The sequence below is a fragment of the Rhinolophus hipposideros genome (assembly GCF_964194185.1).
Source record: "Rhinolophus hipposideros genome assembly, chromosome: 1".
Classification (NCBI taxonomy): Eukaryota; Metazoa; Chordata; class Mammalia; order Chiroptera; family Rhinolophidae; genus Rhinolophus; species Rhinolophus hipposideros.
The window spans coordinates 63,120,219-63,145,510 of NC_138047.1; the positions used below are offsets into that span (position 1 = coordinate 63,120,219).

At 37.1% G+C, this 25,292-nt stretch overlaps 1 protein-coding gene across 13 annotated transcripts in view; it reads right to left on the reverse strand.

The window, feature by feature from the left end:
• Positions 1 to 1,523: 1,523 nt before the first annotated feature.
• Positions 1,524 to 25,292, reverse strand: part of MAPK10 (mitogen-activated protein kinase 10) — a 296,217-nt gene continuing 272,448 nt past the window's right edge. For 6 of the 13 annotated variants that reach the window (XM_081040519.1, XM_081040510.1, XM_081040517.1 and 3 more), the window contains one exon: positions 1,524 to 2,467. In XM_081040519.1, the coding sequence (XP_080896645.1) occupies positions 2,325 to 2,467 (143 nt within the window). In that variant the 3' untranslated portion in view covers positions 1,524 to 2,324. Of the gene's footprint in view, positions 2,473 to 3,183; positions 3,229 to 25,292 lie in introns of all 13 variants that reach the window. The other 7 variants (XM_081040513.1, XM_081040520.1, XM_081040512.1 and 4 more) reach the window with 2 other exon arrangements.

Consider the following 25,292-nt stretch of genomic DNA (forward strand, 5'->3'; position numbering starts at 1 on the left):
TATACAGAGAAGAGACCTTTTTGTGTTGTTTTTTTAAGGGGCTGTGAAGGGGAGTGTGACAGAAAGAAAGGTGAGAGAGCTCATGTGAATGTGGAAACATTTAAAAAATCCAGTCGACTGCAATATTAACCAAAAACAATGGCAGCAATATAGAGAAACTGGACTTCTTTTATTCCAGGGGACAAGCTGCACAGTCTAATGTCTTTTTCTCCCCATTTTAAACAAATGACCTCTTGTCATGAATCCTACTGCGTGAAACAATCCTATAAATGACAGCATTGCTCCCACGGTGATGGTGGGGGCTGACTCTATTGCTTAAAAAAGAGACAAACCTTCCCTCTTGTTGTATTTAAGGCAGTTTTCAGAGCACTGGCATTTGTGTGTGCTCTATTTTGAAGAGATTCCATCTGCCAGTCATATCAGACTCATCATGCATCCATTTCATGCATTTCACTTCTCATTCAGGTGAAATACCACCACAATGGTGAGCACCAAAATGATCAGAGTGCAAAGAGCTGTAATGGCTAGTTCACCATAATGAATGAGAAGGGAAGCCTGGACCTCATCCCTATTATTGCTGAGAAGTCCCCCTGGTTCTGCCTCATATATAACCCAGATGTTTCATAGTGCCTCCTTAGGTGCCAGGGAAAGCACTTTCATTTAATCTGAGCTAAATTCAGGTGACTTTGCTAAACATGGACATAAATTCTTCATGGCTTTAAGACAAACTCATATTGCTAAAGCTGTTTAGCAGCAGTAACTTATGGGCAGAGTTATTGCTGTCACATCGACTGCGGTACAAAACTCGGATTATCAGCCCTTCTAGGATATTCAAATTTATGAAAATAAACATGAAACATCAGTCATATTAATAGTCAGGGAAACTCCTGAGAAATAATAATGTCTGTGGAAACGGTTTCAAATGCTGACCTGAGGATTACCCTGTGCTTTGGGAGGTTTTTGTTTTTAGTTTGTTTTTTTTAATTTTATTTATTTATTTATTTATTTATTTATTTATTTATTTATTTATTTATTTAATTTCAGAAGAGGGAAGTAATATATTTCTTTTTAAAATGAAACCTTGGCAGGGTATGAACCTGGGAAGTAGCACACTCATGCAAAACATGCCCCACAGTCTGAAGACAGTCTCAGTAGGCTCATTTTCTGTTAAGCACGTTACACAGAGGCATACCACTCTGTTCCAGGGAACAAGTCTTACCATCGGATATGTACACAATACCCCTGCCTCACCTGCCATTCTCTGCCCAGTTGTGACACATAATTTGTAAATGACAAATGGAGTCAACTCTCTAAAATATGGATGTCGGTGTCCCCTCGTAGTCAGGCAACAATCTCCTTTATGTCCTCTTCCACACTGCAACAGTACTCTCTCGTCAGTCCAACCCACTCCCTGTCCCACCTTTCTTCTGAAGGCCAAACTATTGAATGCCTGGAACCTGTTCCCCCTCCCGCCCCCACATTGTACATAAGCATCAAAGCATCACATATGTTCTTTCTACAAATTGGTATACAGGTGCCATTTAATCAGTTCAAATTTGGAAGCTACATCTTCAAGGGTCCGAGAGAGCTCGCTCCCCCCATATTTTCCCCCTTTACATGTTTTCTTATAAGACATACAGCTTAATCAATTAACAAACTAAACAGCTTATATACTGGCAATATATTACAGATGGGTTTATGTCAGAGTAAGAGATCACAGGAAATGGACCGTGTGGGACCCCAGTGCATGACGCCTTGGTGGAGCCCTGAGGACACTGACAGTAGCATCTCTAAGTTAGCAGTGCTGTGTGAATACAGACACATGCGGAGCTGTATCTACATCCATCTGACTAGGCCAAAAGGAGCAGGTAGATGCAAGATAGAGACACACACATGCTGGATGGGGCCACTGCACACCTTGTCATGCCATTTGAAAGGGCAGTTACAGGTTGTTGGTTTTGCAGCCATTAAAATTATACTTTATGGAAAAGGCTTCTCTAATTGTATTTGATTTGCTTCCTGTAGTAAGCATGGTTGGAAGAAGACCAAAGCAAGAGCAACTAGAAGTTAAATATACATTTGGCTTAGCTGCAATACAGAACTCTGGAGAAGAAGCAGGCTAAAAGATTTGTTTCAATTTTAGGCGTGGATTCTCTCCCTTGCTGTTTTCTTGTCATTGCGTGTCTCGGTGTGCACATGAGTGTCTGTGAATGTGTGTGTGTGTGTGTGTGTCTGTGCTGTGTGTGTTTGTGTGTGTGTGTGTGTGTGTGACTGCCATCACATCATCTCCTGAAGAACGCTGGGTTTCGCAGGCAGGCGGCTAGTCACCTGCAACAACCCAGGGGTCCTGCCGAGGCTTCCAGGCTGCTGTCAGTGTCAGATGCCAGGGTCTGGTCGGTGGACATGGAGGAGATGTCATTGACGGACGAAGATGGGGGGAGACTCTCACTGCTGTTCACTGCTGCACCTGTGCTAAGGAAATGAAGGCCAACATGACTAAATCTGGAACTAGACTCAGCGTAATGTCACTCAAGATGCGGGCATGGGCAAATACAATAAGGGATGTCTAGTGCATCATTCATTTGACAAGACTTCATAGAACAACTAATACAGGGCACTCTATTAGATGGTGAAAATCAAAACATAACAACACAGAGTCCTGGGTCACAAGTTACTCACAGTTAATGCCATAGTTAGCAAATCTCACTTTATTTTAGAAATCAATGTTCTTCAAAGAAAACAAACTAAAAACCCCACTGAAAACCCCAGTCACCCCCTATACCTTCAATATTGTAATTTAGTGGCATTGGGTGGAGCCAAGGCATTTGTATTTTTTAAAAGCTTCCTGGAGGCTGTGTAATAAAGGGTTGAAGACCACTGTTCTGTGGAGAAGGCGGGTGAGCAAAACCCTGTAATGTAGTGATTTGATCCTGGATGCTTTCAATGCAGGGAGCTTTAAAAGCAAACACATGTAAGGATTCTCTCCCAGAAATATGGGTTGAGGTGAAGCCCTGAAATCTCAATTACTTGGAGACTACAGCTCTGGAGAAAGGAAGGACTATTAAAGTAAATATTATTACATAGTCATTAATATGACATCAAACTTAAAATCCATATAGAAAAGCCAGATGGACTTTTGATGAAAGTTACCATAGACCAAAAAAAATAGAAGCCAGACCATACCTTTTGATTGTGTTTACTTTCCTGCAGGCTTGCTTACCTAGGAAACTACAAATAAGAACTCTAAATTATTAACTTAGATTAATTTGCAAAAACCCTCTTTCCCCAAAAATAAGACCTAGCCGGACAATCAGCTCTAATGCATCTTTTGGAGCAAAAATTAATATAAGACCCAGTATTATATTATATTATATTACATTACATTACATTACATTACATTATATTATATTATATTAAAGACCCAGTCCTATATTATAGTAAAATAAGACTGGGTCTTATATTAAATTTTGCTCCAAAAGACACATTAGAGCTGATTGTCCAGCTAGGTCTTATTTTGGGGGAATCAGGGATTTTTTTTATTTATCTATTATGTGGCAATATAATGATTTTGTAACTCTGAAAAGAAATTTGCTCATGGTAATCATTCAATAAATACTTGCTGAGTTATAATAGCTTTGAAAATTACAAAGGAAAGATGAACCAGAGATGCTGTAAACTATAATTAAACCATGGCACCCTGGAAAGAGTCAATTTAATTTTTCTCTTTATATAGTTTTTATACTTAAGCAATATGGGTGATACAATGCATAATTTGTGAAATAGTTTACTATTAAAAGTACCTACAGTATAATCGTTGAATAAAATAAGAGATGAAGAAGTCTCATTAAAATTGTATCTTATTTGTGCAAAGATAGGGTGTAAGATATATTTGATGAAAAATAATAAACCCCAAATAAGTATTATCATTTAAATCTAACAAATCCGAAAAAAATAGTTTAATGAAGTAGAGAGATTAACACCATCTCTTTGTTCTGAGGGTAGACATTTCCTGCCTGTGGAGAAAATGTGATTAAAATGTAAAAATATCTGGAGAGGACTCATACACTTACACTGAAACAGATTATAAGTATACTATATGTATTTTAAGTTTTTATTTATCAATTATAAATATATTTTTGTAATTTATGGAAAATGTGCAAAAATATAGAAAAAAGATAATGAATTTTATTATCAAATTAAAGATTAAAAACTGTTAAATTTGGTATATTCTTTTTTGTCTTTTTGCTAAGAAGTTTCTCTAATTGTAATTACTTAATATGTATTCTTTTGTATCATGATATTTTTATATACAAAAAAGCTTACAGAAATATCAATACCCAAAGACTGAGAGACATAGGTGGTCTACCTAATACGACGGTAGAAGCAAACACAGAGCAACAGCCAGAATAAGGAAACAAAGAAACATGTCCCAAATAAAAAAACAGAAGAAACTTCAAGAAATGGAACTAAATGAAACAGAGGCAACTTACCAGGTACAGAGTTTAAAATACTGATGATAAGAATAATGAAGGAACTTAATGAGAATTTCAACAAAGAGATAGCAAGCATAAAGAAGGATATAAAAACCATGAAAAATAACCAGTCAGACATAAAGAATACAATAACTGAAGTGAAGAATACACTAGAAGGAATCACCAGCAGATTAGATGAAGCAGAGTCAAATCAGCAATTTAGAAGGAAGTAGTAGTTAGTATTCACCCAATCAGAACAACAAAAAAAGAAGAAAAAACAATGAAATCGTTTAAGAGACCTGGGGGACAACATCAAGTGCAACAACATGTGCATCATAGGAATACCAGAAAGACAAGAGAGGAAGCAAGTGATCAAGAACATATTTGAAGAAATAATGACTGAAAACTTCCCTAACTTGGTGAAGGAAAGTGACACACAAGCCCAGGAACTGCACAGAATTCCAAACAAGATGAACTTAAACAGGCCCACACCAAAACACATCATAGTTAAAATGACAAAGGTTAAAGACAAAGAGAAAATCTTAAAAGTAGCAAGAGAAAGACACCCAGTTTCTTACCAGGGTGTTCCCATAAGACTATCAGCAACTTTCTACAGAAACTTTGCAGGCCAGAGGGAGTGGCAAGAAATATTCAAAGTGATGAAAAGAAAAACCAAAGGCCTACAACCAATATTGTTCTACCCAGCAAGGCTATCATTTAAAATTGAAGAAGAAATAGAGATTCCCAGAAAAGACTAAGCTAAAGGAATTCATTACCACCAAACCAGTACTGCAGGAAATGTTAAAAGGGGTTCTTTAAGCAGAAGAAAGGTGAAAACAAACTAACAAAGATCAGAAATACGAATAATAAAATGGCAATAACTATGTACTTATCAATAATCACTTTAAATGTAAATGGATTAAATGCTCCAATCAAAAGAGATAGTGTGGGAGAGTGACATCATAGAAATGGCAGCAGTGAGGTGGGCTTCTGGAGTTCTCCCCTGCAAGTTACCACAAATTGAACATCTATAACTCACCAAAGGATTCTCTGCTCAACACACAGAACAGCTAAGAGACTCACATGAGGATTACCTGAAGATGGACAAACTGGGAGAGCAGGGGAAGAGGGAAGGGAGAAGTGTGGAAACGGGGCTAGCAGTTGCAGCTGTGGCCTAGGGAAGAGGCTGGGAAAACTGTGACACTGCTGGGATGGCCAGGGAGACAAAGGCACCTGCCTACCCAGTCGATACCTTTTCTGGGCAACTCCTGGCAGGGCAATTAGAGATGCTGAGACACACACAGCAGTCAGCAGCAGGTGGTACAGGCAGCCCTGGGCTTTTAGAAGCTCAGAAATCTCGTGCCCTCCACATACCCCAACGGAAGAAATTCTGTAAGACTCAGGAGACCTGGACACAGGGAATAAGCCCACCTCCAAGTGGCTGGCTGTTGTGCTCTCTGTGTGCATTTGTGCAGGGGAGAGCAGAAACTGCACGGAGTTTGTAACAACTACCAACCATATCCCATAGCCCCACTCATCTAGAACTGCAGTGCCAGGGTCACTCTAGATACCAGGTAGCCAGCTCTGCCTCCACTAGATGCAGAGGAGTCTTTGTACAACAGAGGACAAACTGGAGATAGCCTGGTGGGCTTAAGCCAAAACTGGTACTGTTTTTTTGTTTTCTTATTATCATCATTTTTAGTTATATATATATATATATAAAGAAAAGGAGAGAGAGAGAAAGGAGGAATATATATATATATATATATATATATATATATATATATATATATATAACATGTATATATATATATATATATATATATATATATAAATATATATTTTTTTTTTCCCTCCTTTCTCTCTCTCTCCTTTTCTTTTTTCTTTTCCTTGTTTTCCTTTTCCTCCTTCTTTCCATTTTTCTGTATTGATTTTTTTGGGGGTGTTGCTATTTTTTGTTTTGATTTTTGTATTTTTGATATTTTTGTTTGTGTTGAGTATTGTTGTTGGTTGTTTTTACATGTGAGTGTATTTTTGTTGCTGTTGTTGTTGTGATTGTTGTTTTTTTTTGTCCTGAAATTGCCCTGCATGAGGGCAATTGTGCAGGCTGGGGCCCAAGTAGCATAAGAATCAACACACCCATAGGTCAACTCCAGACCAAACCAGAGCATTGTGGGGTTTGATCTACAAATGACACACCCAAAGGGAATTCTCTACAGGCACAAGAGCCCATAGGGGCCAAGCCTCATCTGAGGGGTCAACCCTCACACAGCAGCACATACATTGTGGGCAGAGCCAATTCTCACAGCTACTCAGCCTGGGAATCAATCTCACCCACTGACAAGCCAAAAGCAATTAAAGCTCAACTTCAACAGGAGAATACACACAACACAAGGGACACCTCTGGAACACATGCACAAGAGAATAGGGAAACTGCAATTCAAATATAAACAACACATACTACGTAAGACCACCCAGCAAAGACGGAGAGACCTAGGGAATCCATCTAATACATCGAAGCAAACCCAGAGAGTCAGCCAGAATGAGGAAACAAAGAACTATGTCCCAAATAAAAGGTCAGAAGAAGCCTTCAGAATTGGAACTAAATGAAATAGAGGTTACCAACTTATCGGAGACAGAGTTTAGAACACTGATGATAAGAATGTTTAAGGAACTTAGTGAGAACATAAAGAAGGATAATCATAAAAAAACAACCAGTTAGAACTGAAGAATACAATAATTGAAATAAAGAACACATTCAAATCGCCCTGCATGAAGGCCCAACCCAAGTGGCACAAGCATCAACACATCCATAAGCCAACTCCAGACCAAAGGAGTTACCAGCAGATTAAATGAAGCAGAGGATCAAATCGGCAATTTAGAAGACAAGATAACAAAGATCACCCAATCGGAACAACAAAAAGAAAAAAGAATAAAAAACAATGAAATAGTTTAAGAGACCTGGGGGACAACATCAAGTGCAACAACATGTGCATCATAGGAATACCAGGAGAAGAGAGGAAGCAAGGGATCAAGAATATATTTGAAGAAATAATGACTGAAAACTCCCTAACCTGGTGAAGGAAATCGACATACAAGCCCAGGAAGTGCACAGAGTTCCAACCGAGATGAACCCAAACAGGCCCACACTAAGACACATTATAGTTAAAGTGGCAAAGGTTAAAAACAAAGAGAGAATCCTAAAAGCAGCAAGAGACAGATAGTAAGTTACTTACAAGGATACTTCCATAAGAGTATCAGCTGACTTTTCTACAGAAATTTTGCAGGCCAGAAAGGAGTGGCAGGAGGTATTCAACGTGATGAAAAACAAAGACCTATAACCTAGATTGCTTCGTCCAGCAAGGCTATTGTTTAAAATTGAAGGAGAGATAAAGAACTTCCCAGAAAAAAATAAGCTGAAGGAATTCATTACCACAAAGTCAGCATTGCAGGAAATGTTAAAAGGGCTTCTTTAAGCAGAAGAAAAATGAAAACAATCTAATTAATGAAGACCGGAAATAAAAATAACAAAATGGCAATAACTATGTACCTATCAATAATCACTTTAAATTTAAATGGATTAAATGCTCCAATCAAAAGACATAGGGTGGCTGAGTGGATAAAAACACAAGATCCTAGCATATGCTGTGTACAAGAGACTCACCTCAGATGAAAAGACACACACAGGTTGAAAGTAAAGGGATGGAGTAAGATATGAAAATGAGCAATATTTATATCTGACAAAATAGACTTTAAAATGAAGAATGTAATAAAAGACAAAGGGCACTACATAATGATAAAGGGATTGATTCCACAAGAGGACATAACCCTAGTAAACATCTACACACCTAACATAGGAGCATCTAAATATATAAAATAGATATTTACTGACAGAAAGGCAAAGGTCAACAATAACATTATCGTAGTAGGGGACTTCAACACACCACTGACAACAAGGGAAAGATCCTCCAGACAGAAAATCTATATGGAAACAGCAGCCTTAAATGACACATTAGAACAGTTTAATTTAATTGATATTTTTAGAGCATTTCACCCCAAAGCTGCAGAATATACATTCTTCTCAAGTGTACATGGAACATTTTCCAAGACAGACCACATGTTAAGCCACAAAACAAGTCTCAATAAATTTAAGAAAATTTAAATCATATCAAGCGTCTTCTCTGACCACAGTGCTATGAAATTAGAAAACAATTACAAGAAAAAAACTAGAAAACACAGAAATACATGGAGGCTGAATAACATGTTACTAAATAATGAATGAGAAATAGCAATGAGATCAAGGATGAAATCAAAAGATACCTCAGACAAACAAAAATGAAAACATGCTGTGGGATGCAGCGAAAGCAGTCCTAAGAGAGAAATTTATAGCAATGCAGGCCTACCTAAAGAAATAAGAAAAATCTCAAATCAACGGTTTATCCTTACACCTAAGAGAACTGGAAAGAGAAGAGCAAAATAAGCCCAAAAGGAGTACAGAGCCGAAATAAATGAAAACAAACAAACAAACAAGAAACACAATACGAAAGATCAATGAAAATAAGAGCTGGTTTGTTGAGAAGATAAACAAAATCGACAAACCTTTAGCCAGACTCATCGGAGAGAGAGAGAGAGAGAGAGAGAGAGAGAGAGAGAGAGAGAAAGACAGAGAGAGAGAGAGAGAGAGAAAGAGAGAGAACCCAAACTAATAAAATCAGAACTGAAAGAGAAGTGACAACAAACGCCACAAAAATACAAAAAAAATTAAGAAAATACTACAAGCAACTATACGCCAACAAATTAGACAATCTGGAAGAAATGGATAATTTTCTAAAAGCATACAACATTCCAAGGCTGACTCAAGGAGAAACGGAAACTCTGAATAGGTTGATTACTACCAGTGAAATTGAATCGGGAATCAACAACCTCCCAACAAACACAAGCCCTGGACCAGATGACTTTACAGGTGAATTTTACCAAACATCCAAAAAAGAACTATCACCTATTCTCCTTGAACTATTCCAAAAAACCCAGAAAGAGGGAAAGCTCCCAAACTCTTTTTATGTGGCCACTATCACCTTGATCCCAAAATCAGACAAAGACATTACACACAAAAAAAAGAAAAAAAAAAACTATAGGCCAATATCACTAATAAACATAGATGCAAAAATCCTCAACAAATAAAATACTTAGGAATAAATTTAACCAAGGAATAAAAAACCTGTACTCAGAAAATTATAAGACATTGAAGAGAGAAATTAAAGAAGATACAAATAAATGGAAACACATACCATGCTCATGGATAGTAAGCATTAATATAGTTAAAATGTCCACACTGCCTATGGCAATATATTGATTCGATGCAATCCCTATCAAATCACCAATGACATTTTTCACAGAACTAGAACATATGATCCTAAAATTTATACGGAACCATAAAAGACCCCAAGTAGCACGGCAATATTGAGAAATAACAAAGTGGGAGCTATCATGCTATCTGACATCAAATCATACTACAAGTCTATAGTAATCAAAACAGCATGGTATTGGCATAAAAACAGACACATAGATCAATGGAACAGAATAGAGAGCCCAGATATAAATCCATACGTATATGGTCATTTAATCTACAACAATGGAAGCAAGAATTTACATTGGGGTAAAGACAGTCTATTTAATAAGTGGTGCTGGGAAAACTTGACAGACACATGCAAAAAAATGAAGCTGGACCACCTCCTTACATCATATACAAGAACAAATTCAAAATGTATTAAAGACTGAAATGTAAAATCTGAAACCATAAAACTCATAGAAGAAAATATAGGAAGTAAATTTGCAGACATTACCCTTATATTACCCTAATATTTTTACTGGTATATTCTCTTGGATAAGGGAAGCAAAAGAAAAAATAGACATATGGAATTACATGAAACTAAAAAATTTTTTCATAGCAAAGGAAACCATCAATAAAACAAAAAGGCATCCTACTGAATGGGAGAAGATTTTTCCAATGATATATCTAACAAAGGGTTAATACCCAAAATTTATTAAAAAAAAACTCATACCACTCAACACCAAAAAAGCAAACATCCCAATTAAAAAAATAGGCACTGGACATGAAGAGACATTTTTCTAAAGAGGACATAGAGACAGTCAACAAACACATGAAAAAATTCTCAGCATCACTAATCATCAGAGAAATGCAAATAAAAACCACAATGAGATACCACCACACACAGGTCCGAATGGCTATCATTAATAAATCACAAACAACAAGTCCTGGTGAGGGTGTGGAGAAAAGGAAACCCTTGTGCACTGTTGGTGGGATTGCAGATTGGTGCAGCCACTATGTAAATCAGTATGGAGGTATCTCAAAAACTGGAAATGGAACTCCCTTATGACCCAGCAATTCCACTCTTGGGTATCTAACCAGAGAAATCCAAACCACTAATTTGAAAAAAATATATGCAGCCCTATGTTTATCGCAGTGCTGCTCACAATAGCCAAGAAATGGAAACAACTGAAATGCTCGTCACTAGATGACTGGATAAAGAAGCTGTGGTACATTTATACAATGGAGTATTACTCGGCCATAAAGAAGAATGAAATCTTACCATTTGCAAGGACATGGATGGACCTAGAGAACATTATGCTAAGTGAAATAAGTCAGATGGAGAAAGACAAATACCATAGGATCTCACTTATATGTGGAACCTAAAGAACAGAATAAACAAACAAAACAGAAATAGACTCAGAGATATAAGGAAAAAAAATTCTGATGGTTGCTAGATGAGAAGGGGTGGTGATGGGGGGAGAAGGTAAAGGGATTAGAAAATACAAATTTGTAGTCACAATATTGTCACAGGGATATGAAAGACAGTTTGGGAGATATAATCAATAATGTAAAGATTTTGTAGAGTGTCAGATGGGCACATGTCTTATTAGGGAGACCACTTGATGGACAGTGTAGACACCTGACCACTGTGCTGTACACCTGAAGCTGAAGCTGAGTAATATTGAATGTCAACTATAATTAAATATATATATAGTCACAGGATGTGGAGTCCAGCATTGGGAATAGAATCAATGGAATTGTAACAGCTGTATACGATGTCAGAAGGATAGTAGACTGGGGGGATTATCACTTTGTGAGGGGTGTAAATGTCTATTACATTGTTTTATACACCTGAAACTAAAAAAAAAAAAAAAAGAAAGCACCAATACCTCCTAATCTTATGTCTCTAGATTTTTAAAACTCTCTTGCAAGTAATTACTCTCATTATCAGAACAATGTGTAATGTAAAGTTATCTAGTTTCAATTTATTCCAACTTTACTTAATTACATCCTTTATAGATAAAGTGCAGAGCTAAATTCATTTCCTCTCGCGACATCCACTAGTACATTTCATACACTAGCAGACAACCCTATTTTGTATCCCTTGGATTTCCACATGAATTTTAAGAACAGTTTGTCAATTTCTGCAAACAAGGCAGCTGTGATTTTGATAGGTATTGTGTTTAACCTACAGATCAATTTGGACAGTATTGTCATCTTAACGATATTAAGTGTAATCAGTGAACAGTGTAATGTCTTCCCTTTTATTTAGGTCTTCTTCAGTTTCTTTCAACAATGTTTTGCAGTTTTCAGAGTAAAAAATTTTACACTTCTTGGAGGAAAAAAATGGCGGCGTGAGGTGAGCCTCTGTAACGCTCCCCTGGAATTTACAACGAATCGGACAACAATAACTCCACAAAGGACTCCTTGCACAGCAGACAGGCAAGACGAAGAGGCCGACTACTGAATTCACCTCCAGGTGGGTGAATCGCGCGAGCGGGGGAGGAGGGAGAGGAGAAGTGCGGAGACGGAGCCGCGCGGGCGCAGGACACAGACCTAGCTCAGTGCTCGGAGCCCGCTGCTCCCGGAACTACCGCCGCTGCGGGAGAGGGAAGGACTCGGACTGCTAGGGCTCTGCTTACGGCCCACAGGGCTGAGGGGGCAGCATACAAAACCGCTGAACACAACGCTCGCTCACGGCAGACCTCGGAGCAAAGACTGAGGGAAGAGGGCTGAAATCGGTGGTTTAAGCCCTCACTGCCGAGCGGAGAACGGAAGCCCTAGGCACTGAGACTAGCCGCCCCCTCCCTACCCTCCCAGAGCTCGCCCCGCCCCCACCTGCCCCGTGCTAGAAGCGATAAAGTAGCAGTGTCGGATCAAAGGACAGAATATTTGCTGCTCTGAGAACTGTGGACCGCAGACACAGATTCGCAGCTCAACTAGTTCCGGCAAAGGGGAGGGAGCTGTGGAAGCAGGACTGGCTGTGGTGGTGGTCGCCGCCATTGCTCTGGGCCACCTCTCACAACTCACCCCGCCCCTGGCCCCACCTATCTGGGCGGATCCCTGCAGGAGTAAACAGAACTGCTGAAACAAACGGGCTCTGAATCTGGTGCAGAAAGAGCTTTGGAACTCCAAAAGCTCTTCGCATACCTATCAACCTGTTGCAGAAGACACTCCTGTAGATGTCTAGGAAGAGAAATAGTAAATCAGTGATTGCCATGAATAACCAAGGCAACAAGATAGCTCAGAAAGAAAGTGAAAAGTCTCCAGAAAAGGAACTTAGAGATATGGACCTTTGTGATTTAAATGACAGAGAATTCAAGATCGCAATTCTGAAAAAACTGAACGAGATGCAAGAAAACACAGAAAGGCAGTTTAATGAACTCAGAAACACAATCAAAGAACACCATGAGCATTTTACAAAAGAGATTGAAATCTTGAAAAAGAACCAAATAGAATTTCTGGAGATTAAGAACTCAATAGAAGAAATTAACAATAAAATATCCAGCTTAGGTAGTAGAGTTGACCAGATGGAGGAAAGAATCAGTGACATCGAAGATAGGAACCTGGAATTTACACAGAGGGAAGAAGAAAGAGACTTGAGACTTAAAAGAAATGAAAGAACTCTACAAGAACTTTCTGACTCCATCAGAAAGAACAATATAAGAATAATGGGCATACCAGAAGGAGAAGAAAGAGGGAAGGGAACAGAGAATATATTCAAACAAATCGTTGATGAGAACTTCCCAAACTTGTGGACAGAACTGGATCCTCGAATCCAAGAAGCAAATAGAACACCTAATTACCTCAATCCCAACAGGCCTTCTCCAAGGCACATTGTATTGAAGCTGTCTAAAATCAATGATAAAGAAAGAATCCTCAAGGCAGCCAGGGAAAAGAAGACGGTAACTTACAAAGGAAAGCCCATTAGATTATCATCAGATTTTTCAGCAGAAACTCTACAAGCTAGGAGGGAATGGAACCAAATATTCAAACTATTGAAAGAGAGAAATCATGAGCCAAGAATAATATATCCAGCAAAGATCTCCTTTAGATATGAAGGAGGAATAAAGACCTTTCCAGACATCCAGAAGCTGAGGGAATTTTCTAATACACGACCTGCACTACAAGAAATACTAAAGGAGGCTATTAGACCACCATCAACAGGGACAACTTGTGGCAACCAAAACATAAAAAGAGGGAGCGTAAAGGCCTGAACTGGAATATGGGAATAGAGAAAGTAAGCGGACTGAAGAAACTGGAATACTCTAAATATCAAACTTTCTTTTACATAAACTCAAGGGTAACCACTCAAAAAACATCCAAATCTGAAATATATACTGTAATAAAAGAAGAAACAGAGGGAAACATCATAGAATACTACCACACAGAAATAACAGACAACAACAAAAAGGCAAAGAAACAATGGAGACACAGCCTTACCAGAAAACTAAAGATAGAATGACAGGAAATCCTCACATATCAATAATCACCCTAAATGTAAATGGACTGAACTCACCAATAAAGAGACACAGAGTAGCAGATTGGATCAAAAAACTAAACCCAACCATATGCTGCCTACAAGAGACACATCTCAGCTACAAGGACAAGCATAGACTCAAAGTGAAAGGGTGGAAATTGACACTTCAAGCAAATGGTACCCAGAAAAAATCAGGTGTAGCCATAATGATTTCCGATGAAACAGACTTCAGGGTGAAAAAGATAACAAGAGACAAAGATGGACATTTCATAATGGTAAAGGGGACTATACAACAAGAAGACATAACAGTCATCAATATTTATGCCCCCAATCAGGGAGCACCGAAATATACCAAGCAACTACTAACAGAACTAAAGGGAGAAATTGACCAAAACACAATTATACTAGGGGACTTAAATACATCATTGACAGCTATGGATAGATCATCCAAACAGAAGATAAATAACGAAATCGCAGCCCTAAATGACACATTAGATGAATTGGACATAATTGACATATATAGAGCACTTCATCCTAAAACATCAGACTATACATTCTTTTCTAGTGTACATGGAACATTCTCAAGGATAGACCATATATTGGGACACAAAATCAGCCTCAGCAAATTTAAGAAGATTGAAATCATACCAAGCATATTCTCTGATCACAAAGCTTTGAAATTGGATATCAACTGCAAAAAGAAAGCAGGAAAAAACACAAATACATGGAGATTAAACAACATACTTTTAAAGAACGACTGGGTCAAAGAAGAAATTAGAGGAGAGCTCAAAAGATACATAGAAACAAATGACAATGAAAATACATCCTACCAAAATTTTTGGGATGCCGCGAAAGCAGTTTTAAGAGGGAAATTTATATCATTACAGGCCTATCTCAAGAAACAAGAAAAATCCCAAATAAATAACCTCATGTTACACCTTAAAAAACTAGAAAAAGAAGAACAAGCGAAACCCAAGGTCAGCAGAAGAAAGGAAATAACAAAAATCAGAGCAGAACTAAATGAAATAGAGAACAAAAAGACAATAGAAAAAATTAATGTGACAAAAAGCTGGTTCTTTGAAAAGATTAACAAAATCGACAAACCCTTGGCTAGACTCACTAAGATAAAAAGAGAGAAGACACTAATTAACAAAATCAGAAATGAAAAAGGGGAAGTTATCACGGACACCACAGAAATACAAAGGATTATCCAAGAATACTATGAAGGACTATATGCCACCAAATTTAATAACTTAGAAGAAATGGACAAGTTCTTAGAAACATATAGCCTTCCAAGGCTGAACCAAGAAGAAGTGGAAAATCTAAACAGGCCTATCACCAGTAACGAAATTGAATCAGTCATCAAAAACCTTCCCAAAAGCAAAACTCCTGGACCAGATGGCTTCACCAGTGAATTCTACCAAACCTTCAAAGAGGATCTAATACCAATCCTGCTCAAACTCTTCCAAAAAATTGAAGAAGAGTCAGTACTCCCTAACTCATTTTATGAGGCCAACATTACCCTGATACCAAAACCTGGTAAGGACAACACAAAAAAAGAAAACTACAGACCTATATCTCTGATGAATACAGATGCTAAAATCCTAAACAAAATTCTAGCAAATCGAATACAACAATGCATTAAAAAGATTATTCATCACGACCAAGTGGGGTTCATCCCCGGGGCACAAGGATGGTTCAACATTCGCAAATCCATCAATGTGATACATCACATAAACAAAATAAAGGACAAAAACCATATGATTCTATCAATTGATGCAGAAAAAGCATTTGATAAGATACAACATCCATTTATGATTAAAACACTTACTAAAATTGGTATAAAAGGAAAATACCTCAACATAATAAAGGCCATATACGACAAGCCCTCAGCTAACCTCATAATTAATGGTGAAAAGCTGAAGCCCTTTGCTCTACGTTCAGGAACACGACAAGGTTGTCCCCTATCACCTCTGCTTTTCAACATAGTGTTGGAAGTCCTCGCCAGAGCTATCAGGCAAGAGAAAGAAATAAAAGGCATCCAAATTGGGAATGAAGAAGTTAAATTGTCACTCTTTGCAGATGACATGATGCTATACATAGAAAACCCTAAAGACTCCACCAAAAAGCTATTAGAAACAATCAATGAATATAGTAAAGTTGCTGGCTACAAAATCAACGTACAAAAGTCCATTGCTTTCCTATATACCAACAATGAAATCTCAGAAAAAGAGATAGAAAAAACAATTCCTTTTGCAATTGCAGCAAAAAGAATAAAATACCTAGGAATAAACTTAACCAAGGATGTGAAGGATTTATATGCTGAAAACTATAAGACATTTTTGAAAGAAATTGAAGAAGACACAAAGAAATGGAAAGACATTCCGTGCTCATGGATTGGAAGAATCAACATCGTTAAAATGGCCATATTACCCAAAGCCATATACAGATTTAATGCAATCCCCATTAAAATCCCAATGGCATTTTTTAAAGAAATAGAACAAAAAATCATCAGATTTGTTTGGAACCACAAAAGACCCCGAATAGCCAAAGCAATATTAAAAAAAAAGAACAATACTGGAGGTATCACACTCCCTGATTTTTCCTTGTACTACAGGGCTACAATAATCAAAACAGCTTGGTATTGGCGGAAAAACAGACTCATAGACCAATGGAATAGAATTGAGAACCCAGAAATAAAACCACATAAATATGGACAGATAATTTTTGACAAAGAAGCTAAAAACATACAATGGAGAAAAGACAGCCTCTTCAATAAATGGTGCTGGCAGAATTGGATAGCCACGTGCAAAAGAATGAAACTGGACTGCTATCTGTCACCATGTACCAAAATTAATTCAAAATGGATCAAAGACTTAAGCATAAGACCTGACACAATAAACTGCATTGAAGAAAACATAGGTACTAAACTTATGGACCTTGGGTTCAAAGAGCATTTTATGAATTTGACTCCAAAGGCAATGGAAGTAAAAACTAAAATAAACAAATGGGATTATATGAAACTGAAAAGCTTCTGCACAGCAAAAGAAACTATTGACAAAATAAAGAGGCAACCAACTGAATGGGAGAAGATTTTCACAAACAGTTCCTCTGATAAGGGGCTAATATCCAAAATATACAAGGAACTCATGAAACTCCACAACAAAAAAACAAACAACCCAATTGAAAAATGGACAGAGGACCTGAAGAGACATTTCTCCAAAGAGGATATACAAATGGCAAATAGACATATGAAAAAATGCTCAACATCGCTAATCATCAGAGAAATGCAAATGAAAACCACAATGAGATATCACCTCACCCCAGTCAGAATGGCTTTCATCAACAAAACAAATAGTAACAAGTGTTGGAGAGGCTGTGGAGAAAAAGGAACTCTCATACACTGTTGGTGGGAATGCAGACTGGTGCAGCCGCTATGGAAGGCAGTGTGGAGGTTCCTCAAGAAATTACGAATAGAATTACCATATGACCCAGCAATCGCTCTCCTGGGTATCTACCCCAAAAATATAAAAGCATTTCTCTACAGAGACACGTGTACTCCAATGTTCATTGCAGCTTTGTTTACGGTGGCCAAGACATGGAAACAACCAAAATGTCCTTCGATAGATGAATGGATAAAGAAGTTGTGGTACATATACACAATGGAATACTATTCGGCGTTAAGGAAAGATGATATAGGAGCATTTGTGACAACATGGATGGATCTCGAGAGAATAATGCTAAGTGAAATAAGTCAGACAGAAAAAGCAGAGAACCCTATGATTTCACTGATATGTGGTATATAAACCAAAAAGAACAAGACAAACAAATGAGAAACAAAAACTCATAGACACAGACAATAATTTAGTGGTTACCAGAGGGTAAGGGGGTGGGGGGTGGGTGATGAGGGTAAAGGGGATCAAATATATGGTGATGGAAGGAGAACTGACTCTGGGTGGTGAACACACAATGGGATTTATAGACGATGTAATACAGAATTGTACACCTGAAATCTATGTAAATTTACTAACAATTGTCACCCCAATAAAATTAATTAAAAAAAAAAAATAAAAAAAAAATAAAACAAAAAAAAAAAAAAAAAAAAAAAAAATTTTACACTTCTTTTGTTAAATTTATTCTTAAGTATTTTATTCTTTTTGATGCTATTATAAATGGAATTTTCTATTCATTGCTAGTATATAGAAATACAATTGATTTAATGAATAAAGTTTCCGTGTCAGTGGATTGGAAACTAAATAGATCAAATGATGACACGTACATCTCCTATTATAAGTAATCAAAATGCCCAGGCAACCAGGAAGATTTTTGCTAATGTACTTTATTTAAATTACGACAAAATAACCAGTTGAAAGTTTTAGAATAAAATGTTGTCATAATGCAAACCAAAAAATATTTTAAAATATTTCTACATAATAGTCCTGATCTCTTCTTGAGATAGGCTTTTTCTCCTTTCCTGGCAGGAGTTGATTACGTGGACCTGTTCAACTTGTCACAGTTGCAGTTGAGTACTTACTGATTCAAACAAGGGTGAGACAAGAATTAGCTGAGATAAGGCTCCCTTATAACAACACAATTTGTTACTCAGAGATAAACACAAACCCACAACAAAGGCAGCTAGAAAACTATACAAAAAACATTAAGGAAATTTCCCTAGAGAAACACAAATTTACATCTATAAATAATTCTGAATGAAGGCAGCAAAAACCAGAGTTGCTTTTAATAAACTCTTCATATACAGGGGATAACACTGCAGGTTAAGTTTACACAGCGTTCCTACTGCGCCTGTTTTAATAATCAGCACATTTTCAACATACTTGGGAACTTTCTAAGTGCTATGTTCTATAAGTCAGCCTATTATTATATATGGTTTTGCTCCATGATTTCCTCATGTTTATGTTTCCCTTCTTTCATTTTACTTTTTCATTATACTTTCATTATACTTCTTAATTTCTCCTATCTTCCTCAATCTCTACTGCTATGCACAGAATAAGTATGCAGTTTAACAAAACACTGTGTATCTTTTGTGCATACTCTTCTAAATAGGTTCTGCGAAAACAAATTTGTCCCTGCTATGAAACTGCTACACTATTTTTGGCTAAGGAAATCATCTTGCAGTTGTTGTCCTTTTTCTTTTGTTCATCAGCTGGCTTTCTACAATCCCTATCTTCTATTCTATGCTGGAAGGTTCCAGCTTTTTTTCTTTTTTCACCAATAGGGAATGCAAATTATAGCAAATATTCAATTATTCAAAGTTCAGAATATTTATTAACTGTAATTCTAGGGTTCCATAGACTATTGTTCCTGATTTTTTACAGCACAAATTCATTGAAAGGCCCTCTCTTCTAATGCTTCCTCTATAAAATTCCTGTTACATCTGCTTGTTGCATGGAAGGCATTCCTCTCTCTATAGTGCTACGGTGGGAGAATCATGTGTACTCTAGTGGAATGCCGGAGCTGGCTTTTAGGAGCTTCTGAGAACCAATTATTAGTATCTCTTTCTAACTCTGCCTTCATTGAGGTCACATCAGTAGCTTGAAATTGGTGACAGTGAGAATATTTATACCACAGAAACTGGTAAATGCTATACTCAGTTATGTTTTTTTTAAAGAGATGGTCATTAAATATTGACCCGTCCACCAGTATTACATGAAAAATATTTGCTTCTGTATGATTTCTATGCACTATAACAAATGCCTTCTTGACTGTAGCCATGTCTGGCTTTACCGGATGGTACTTCCAAGACTGTTTTCCTGTAGGCAATAAATAAACTTTGCAAACCATAAAAGCAAACACAAATAGAACAGTCAAGACATGAACCTTAGCTTCAAGTTGTTAATTTACTGCCAAACAGTTTGTGACAATCTCTTTAACAGAATTGAACTGAATTGAATTTGATTATAATGTCCACCTGCCCAGGATATTCTAGCAATGTGATAAATAGCCCTTCCCTCTATATTATTCTCAGAGAAATGAGTAGAGATGTGCATTTTTTAAAAATGTTTTGCTATCAATAAAGCATCACAAGTTTTTGTCAATAAAATGGCATTAAAAGTTCTGAAAATACTAGTAAGGCAAATATGGAATATTAGCTACTTTCAATTGTACGTCAGAAAGAAAAAATAGGTTACATGCAAAAAGTAACATGTTAATGAAAACATCTCAGCGAGAAATTATCTAGCTAAAAGGTACCCACTATTCCAGGAAAAAAATTTTGTTCTGTTTTTTTAAAGGAAATTATTTTCCTGACATAGCCAAACATAAAAAAATAGACACAAAGAATTGTAAGAATTAACAAAATTTAAAAAAAAATCACTGAAATGTATTCCCTTCTCTTTCTGCATGATCTTGAGCCCCAACTTGTTTGGGGCTCAGGTTTTTAAATAAGAACATAAAAATTTTTGGACTGGAACAGTGACTGTAATTGGGAAGGACACTCCCCTGGTATGTGGAATATTGGCTGGGGAAAGGGATGTAGCTTACAGTCTCCTAGGGAGCTTTATCTTCAGTTAGAGATTCTGAAAAATCTCTACCCATCCTGATGCTAAACATACTTGTCTTGGTGAGTCCTTGTTACTTATGGGAGGTTTACTCCTCAAGTGAATGGGGTTGGCGAAGAGAGAGTTTTTGTATTAGATGATCTCCTATATTTGTTCTAACTCCAACATTGTATGACAAATGCTTTTAGAAGAAAATTAATTTCTATTCATGAACTGCTATTCCCTCAGTAGTCTTTACAAATCAATTCAGAAAGCAAGCAGCCATGCTATTCTTGCAAATAAATCACTATGCCAGTGAAATCAGATAACAGAAGTGAGGGCAATTATTTATTTAGAAACGTATCTGAAGTTTAGATTTATTTCTTATTGGTGTGTAACAATTCCATCAATACATTGAAAACCTATGTATTTTCTGAAAATGCACATTTAACTTCTTATTTACATTTTAAAACCACCATAAAGCATGGTTTTGAGTATTAGAAACATTTTGAGCAACTGAGCAACTGCATTAACTTATTCCTTTGCTGCAGGTTCCCAGTGTTGCCATGACTGAATATTAAAGGCGTTTATGTTGTAATATTATTTCATCCTAGCTATTTACAAAATAAAATATGATATACAAACATTAATGAGAAAAGGTGAATAAAATGAAGAATGCAAGAAAGCTGATTTTTCAAACGTTTTCTTAGTAATTGCGTTTTCTTTCCAGCATAGTTTACTGCACATATACATATCGTGCATACACACACACACACACACACACACACACACACACACTCTCACACACACATACACAGTGATGTGCTAATAAATATGTAACAACTGATTCTCCAGGGGGGGAAAATCTGATCTGTAATGTCAGCCAATTTCTTTTTTTTTTTTTTTTTTTTAAAGTGGTGTTGAAGGAGTGCTACTTAGTTTGCGTTTTCTTTTTTTTTTCTTTTTTTTTTTTTTTTAAGATTTTATTGGGGAAGGGGAACAGGACTTTATTGGGGAACAGTGTGTACTTCCAGGCCTTTTTTCCAAGTTAAGTTGTTGTCCTTTCAGTCTTAGTTGTGGAGGGCGAGCTCAGCTCCAGGTCCAGTTGCCCTTGCTAGTTGCAGGGGGCGCAGCCCACCATCCCTTGCAGGAGTCGAACCGGCAACCTTGTGGTTGAGAGGACGCACTCCAACCAACTGAGCCATCTGGGAGGCAGCTCAGCTCACGGTGCCGTGTTCAATCTTAGTTGTAGGGGGTGCAGCCCACCATCCCTTGCGGGACTCGAGGAATCGAACTGGCAACCTTGTGGTTGAGAGCCCACTGGCCTATGTGGGAATCGAACCGGCAGCCTTCGGAGTTAGGAACAGGGAGCTCTAACCGCCTGAGCCACCGGGCCGGCCCGTCAGCCAATTTCCATGTCTTAAATCCATCCTGCATGGTGGATTTCAAGCTACCAACATGAGGTCACTAAACTGATAGTTTGGAGAGATGAGCACAATTGGCTTTCATGAGCTGGTATAGTTGGTTCCAAAACATGGCTGTCCTATGGCTCTGCATGATATATCACTCATACATATGTCATGTAATACATAGTATACATGTGAGTTCTCAAAATTAAATGATGAATATTTTCCTTTAAAATCATGTAGTGAAAGATTGAATTCACAATTATTTTTGACTACAAATTGGTTAAGCCAGTAAACTATACTTTAGGGCATGTATATAAAATAGATAATTTATGATTGTGATATGTAGTTGGAATGACTAAAAAGTGGCCTTCTCACATGTAAGGGCCTAAGTGACATATTTTAATCATTAACACACTAAACAGGACTGCAACAACAACAAAATTCAGGAATATACCTTGTCCAAAATGAATGAATCAAATCACTATCTGAAAACATCAAACCTTTATCTGAAGCGTGAGCTAATGCCAACAGCAACACGTCATCTATTTGATTCTTGGCTCATTTATCTTCATGGAGATTAACTGGGTGAATAAATATTTACTGGTATAAGAACTTACTGAATAACATACTATATTAAAGCTATAACGCTATCTTGAATTCTGTCTTTGGAATAGCACCAAGAAACATGCTGAGTGAGAACCTGAGCAGCAATTTTCAAATTAATAAGTACTTATGGAGTTACTATTACATAAAAGGCATAACACTTAGGCACTGCATGGTTCACAAAGGTGAATACAGTTTTTCTTGTCAATGAATTTACAATCACTAAGGGGTAATGAGACAATATTTAAACTACAGGCACTAGAAAAACCCATAGGAAAGAAGGATCCCACTCCTTGAGTACTTATGAAAGTCCTTGGAGACAGACATGAAAAATATTTTGGGACAAGGTGGTATTTGATAAGAGAACACTTAAAATGGTCAGCATTCCAAAAAGTGGGATTCTGTCAAGTAAGACAGTGGTAATATAGGCCCCTAGAATGGGCACAGGGCTGTCAATGTCAGCAAGAGGTTACTAGGCTTAAATTGTAAGTGATGCAAAGTCATTGGAAAGCACTGATTAGTGGAATTCTTGGTTAAAACCAGACTTTTACAAGATCAATTTAGGTAGGACTGAAGTCAGGAAGATTACTTCAGGAAAACATTAATCATTGTGGTGTTAATGAAAAGAGATGGTAGCAATTAGATGTAAGCAAACAAAATTTTTAGGATGTAGAAAGTTACTGTCAATGATAATGCAGGTATGGAGTAAAAGATCAATCAGTAAACTACTGTCTGTGTCTATGAGTTTTTGTTTCTCATTTGTTTGTCTTGTTCTTTTGTTATTTTTGGTTTATATACCACACATCAGTGGAATCATAGGGTTCTCTGCTTTTTCTGTTTGACTTATCTCGCTTAGCATTATACTCTCAAGATAGACAATAGTTTAGTGGTTACCAGAGGGTAAGGGGGGTGGGGGTCGGGGGGTGGGGGGTGGGAGATGAGGGTAAGGGGGATCAAATATATGGTGATGGAAGGAGAACTGACTCTGGGTGGTGAACACACAATGGGATTTATAGACGATGTAATACAGAATTGTACACCTGAAATCTATGTAATTTCACTAACAATTGTCACCCCAATAAATTAAAAAAAAAAAAAGATCAATCAGGAGTTTCGGGCTGGGAGTCTCAGCAAATAGAACTGCCATTAATAGAAATGGAAAAGTTGTGAGAAAAATTTATGCTGGGATGGGTGAATCTAAAAAGAACAAATGTGTTTGATTTTACACAAATTCCATCTGAATTGGCAGCAATCGCATGCATCCTGGCCCAATATTCTAAATTCTGTAAGACTAATAGTGATCATTAAATTATTTAGTGGAATGCATTTACTGTCTAGCCCCTCCAGAAATAACAAATTGCTAAGTAAACTAGTTTTTTACTTTATTCACCTTAAATGTATTTTTTGCAAACTTAAAAGGATTTACTTGATAAAGACTTTGGTCCACCTATTCATAGCATGTAGAAATTGTATATGTCAATAACCTTACATATTATTTAGGAAAATTATTCAACACTTGGGATTAGGGTTGAAAAAGTGACTATGCAACATTTTACTATATCATGCTTGAGCATTTTCTAATAAGTCCATCTAAGGATCATCTGTTTTGTGGAACATAACTGTGAGTCAATATTCTCAATTGATCAGGGTCCAAATGTTTTATAAAACAGAAAACTTATAGAAAACTGATAGATTAAAATCACACTTTTTTCTGCCTGGTAGAATAGATAACCACAAACATAGGTTTGGTTGCCCTGTGCAAGTTTGATTTAATTTAGTGATCTTATTTTGACATACTTTTTCCCCCCGCAGATTACATAAATCCTAATTTCTTATATCTTAGTTGAACTACCATTGTCATTCTGCCATTTCTCTCACTAATGAATTAAAAGAAACATCTAGGTGGACTCACTTCCTTTTTGTATAAGAACAGTGGTTTTAATGATTAGAGAATCATTCCTTGATTATGTACAAACTTTGTTCTTTCACCAAATACTTAAAGCTTTCTTCATATGGCAACACACTCATCCCATCCCTTTAATGATTAATTAATCTCACTTCAACCATCCCAGTCCCATATTACCCTCTCAGGACTGTATGGTTTTGTGTAAAATGAATCATGAGTTAAGAGGATTTTTGTAGAAATGTTCTGAAAGTATTGAAAAGAGAACTGTAAATTTTACATCATCACAAATTAGCTCTTGTAGAGACCTGGTTGGGGCTGAGGGGAAATGAAGGAGGAAATATGCAGAAGACGGGGTATTCTGGAGTGGGTGGCAAGATTCTGAGCTCTTTGGAAAAAAAGGAAGGAGAAATTAATGACAACTTTATCTAAAGATGAATAGAAGAGACTCTGCTAACATTTTTCCAGTTTCAGTCTGAGATGCAAGGTCACCCTTCACTGGATCCTTGTATTTTGGCTTCTTAATGATTATAGAAAATTGTGTTCTGACCATTATGGAAATTCTTAAAACAAGGAGTCTTTCTGCCCTAGCAGGT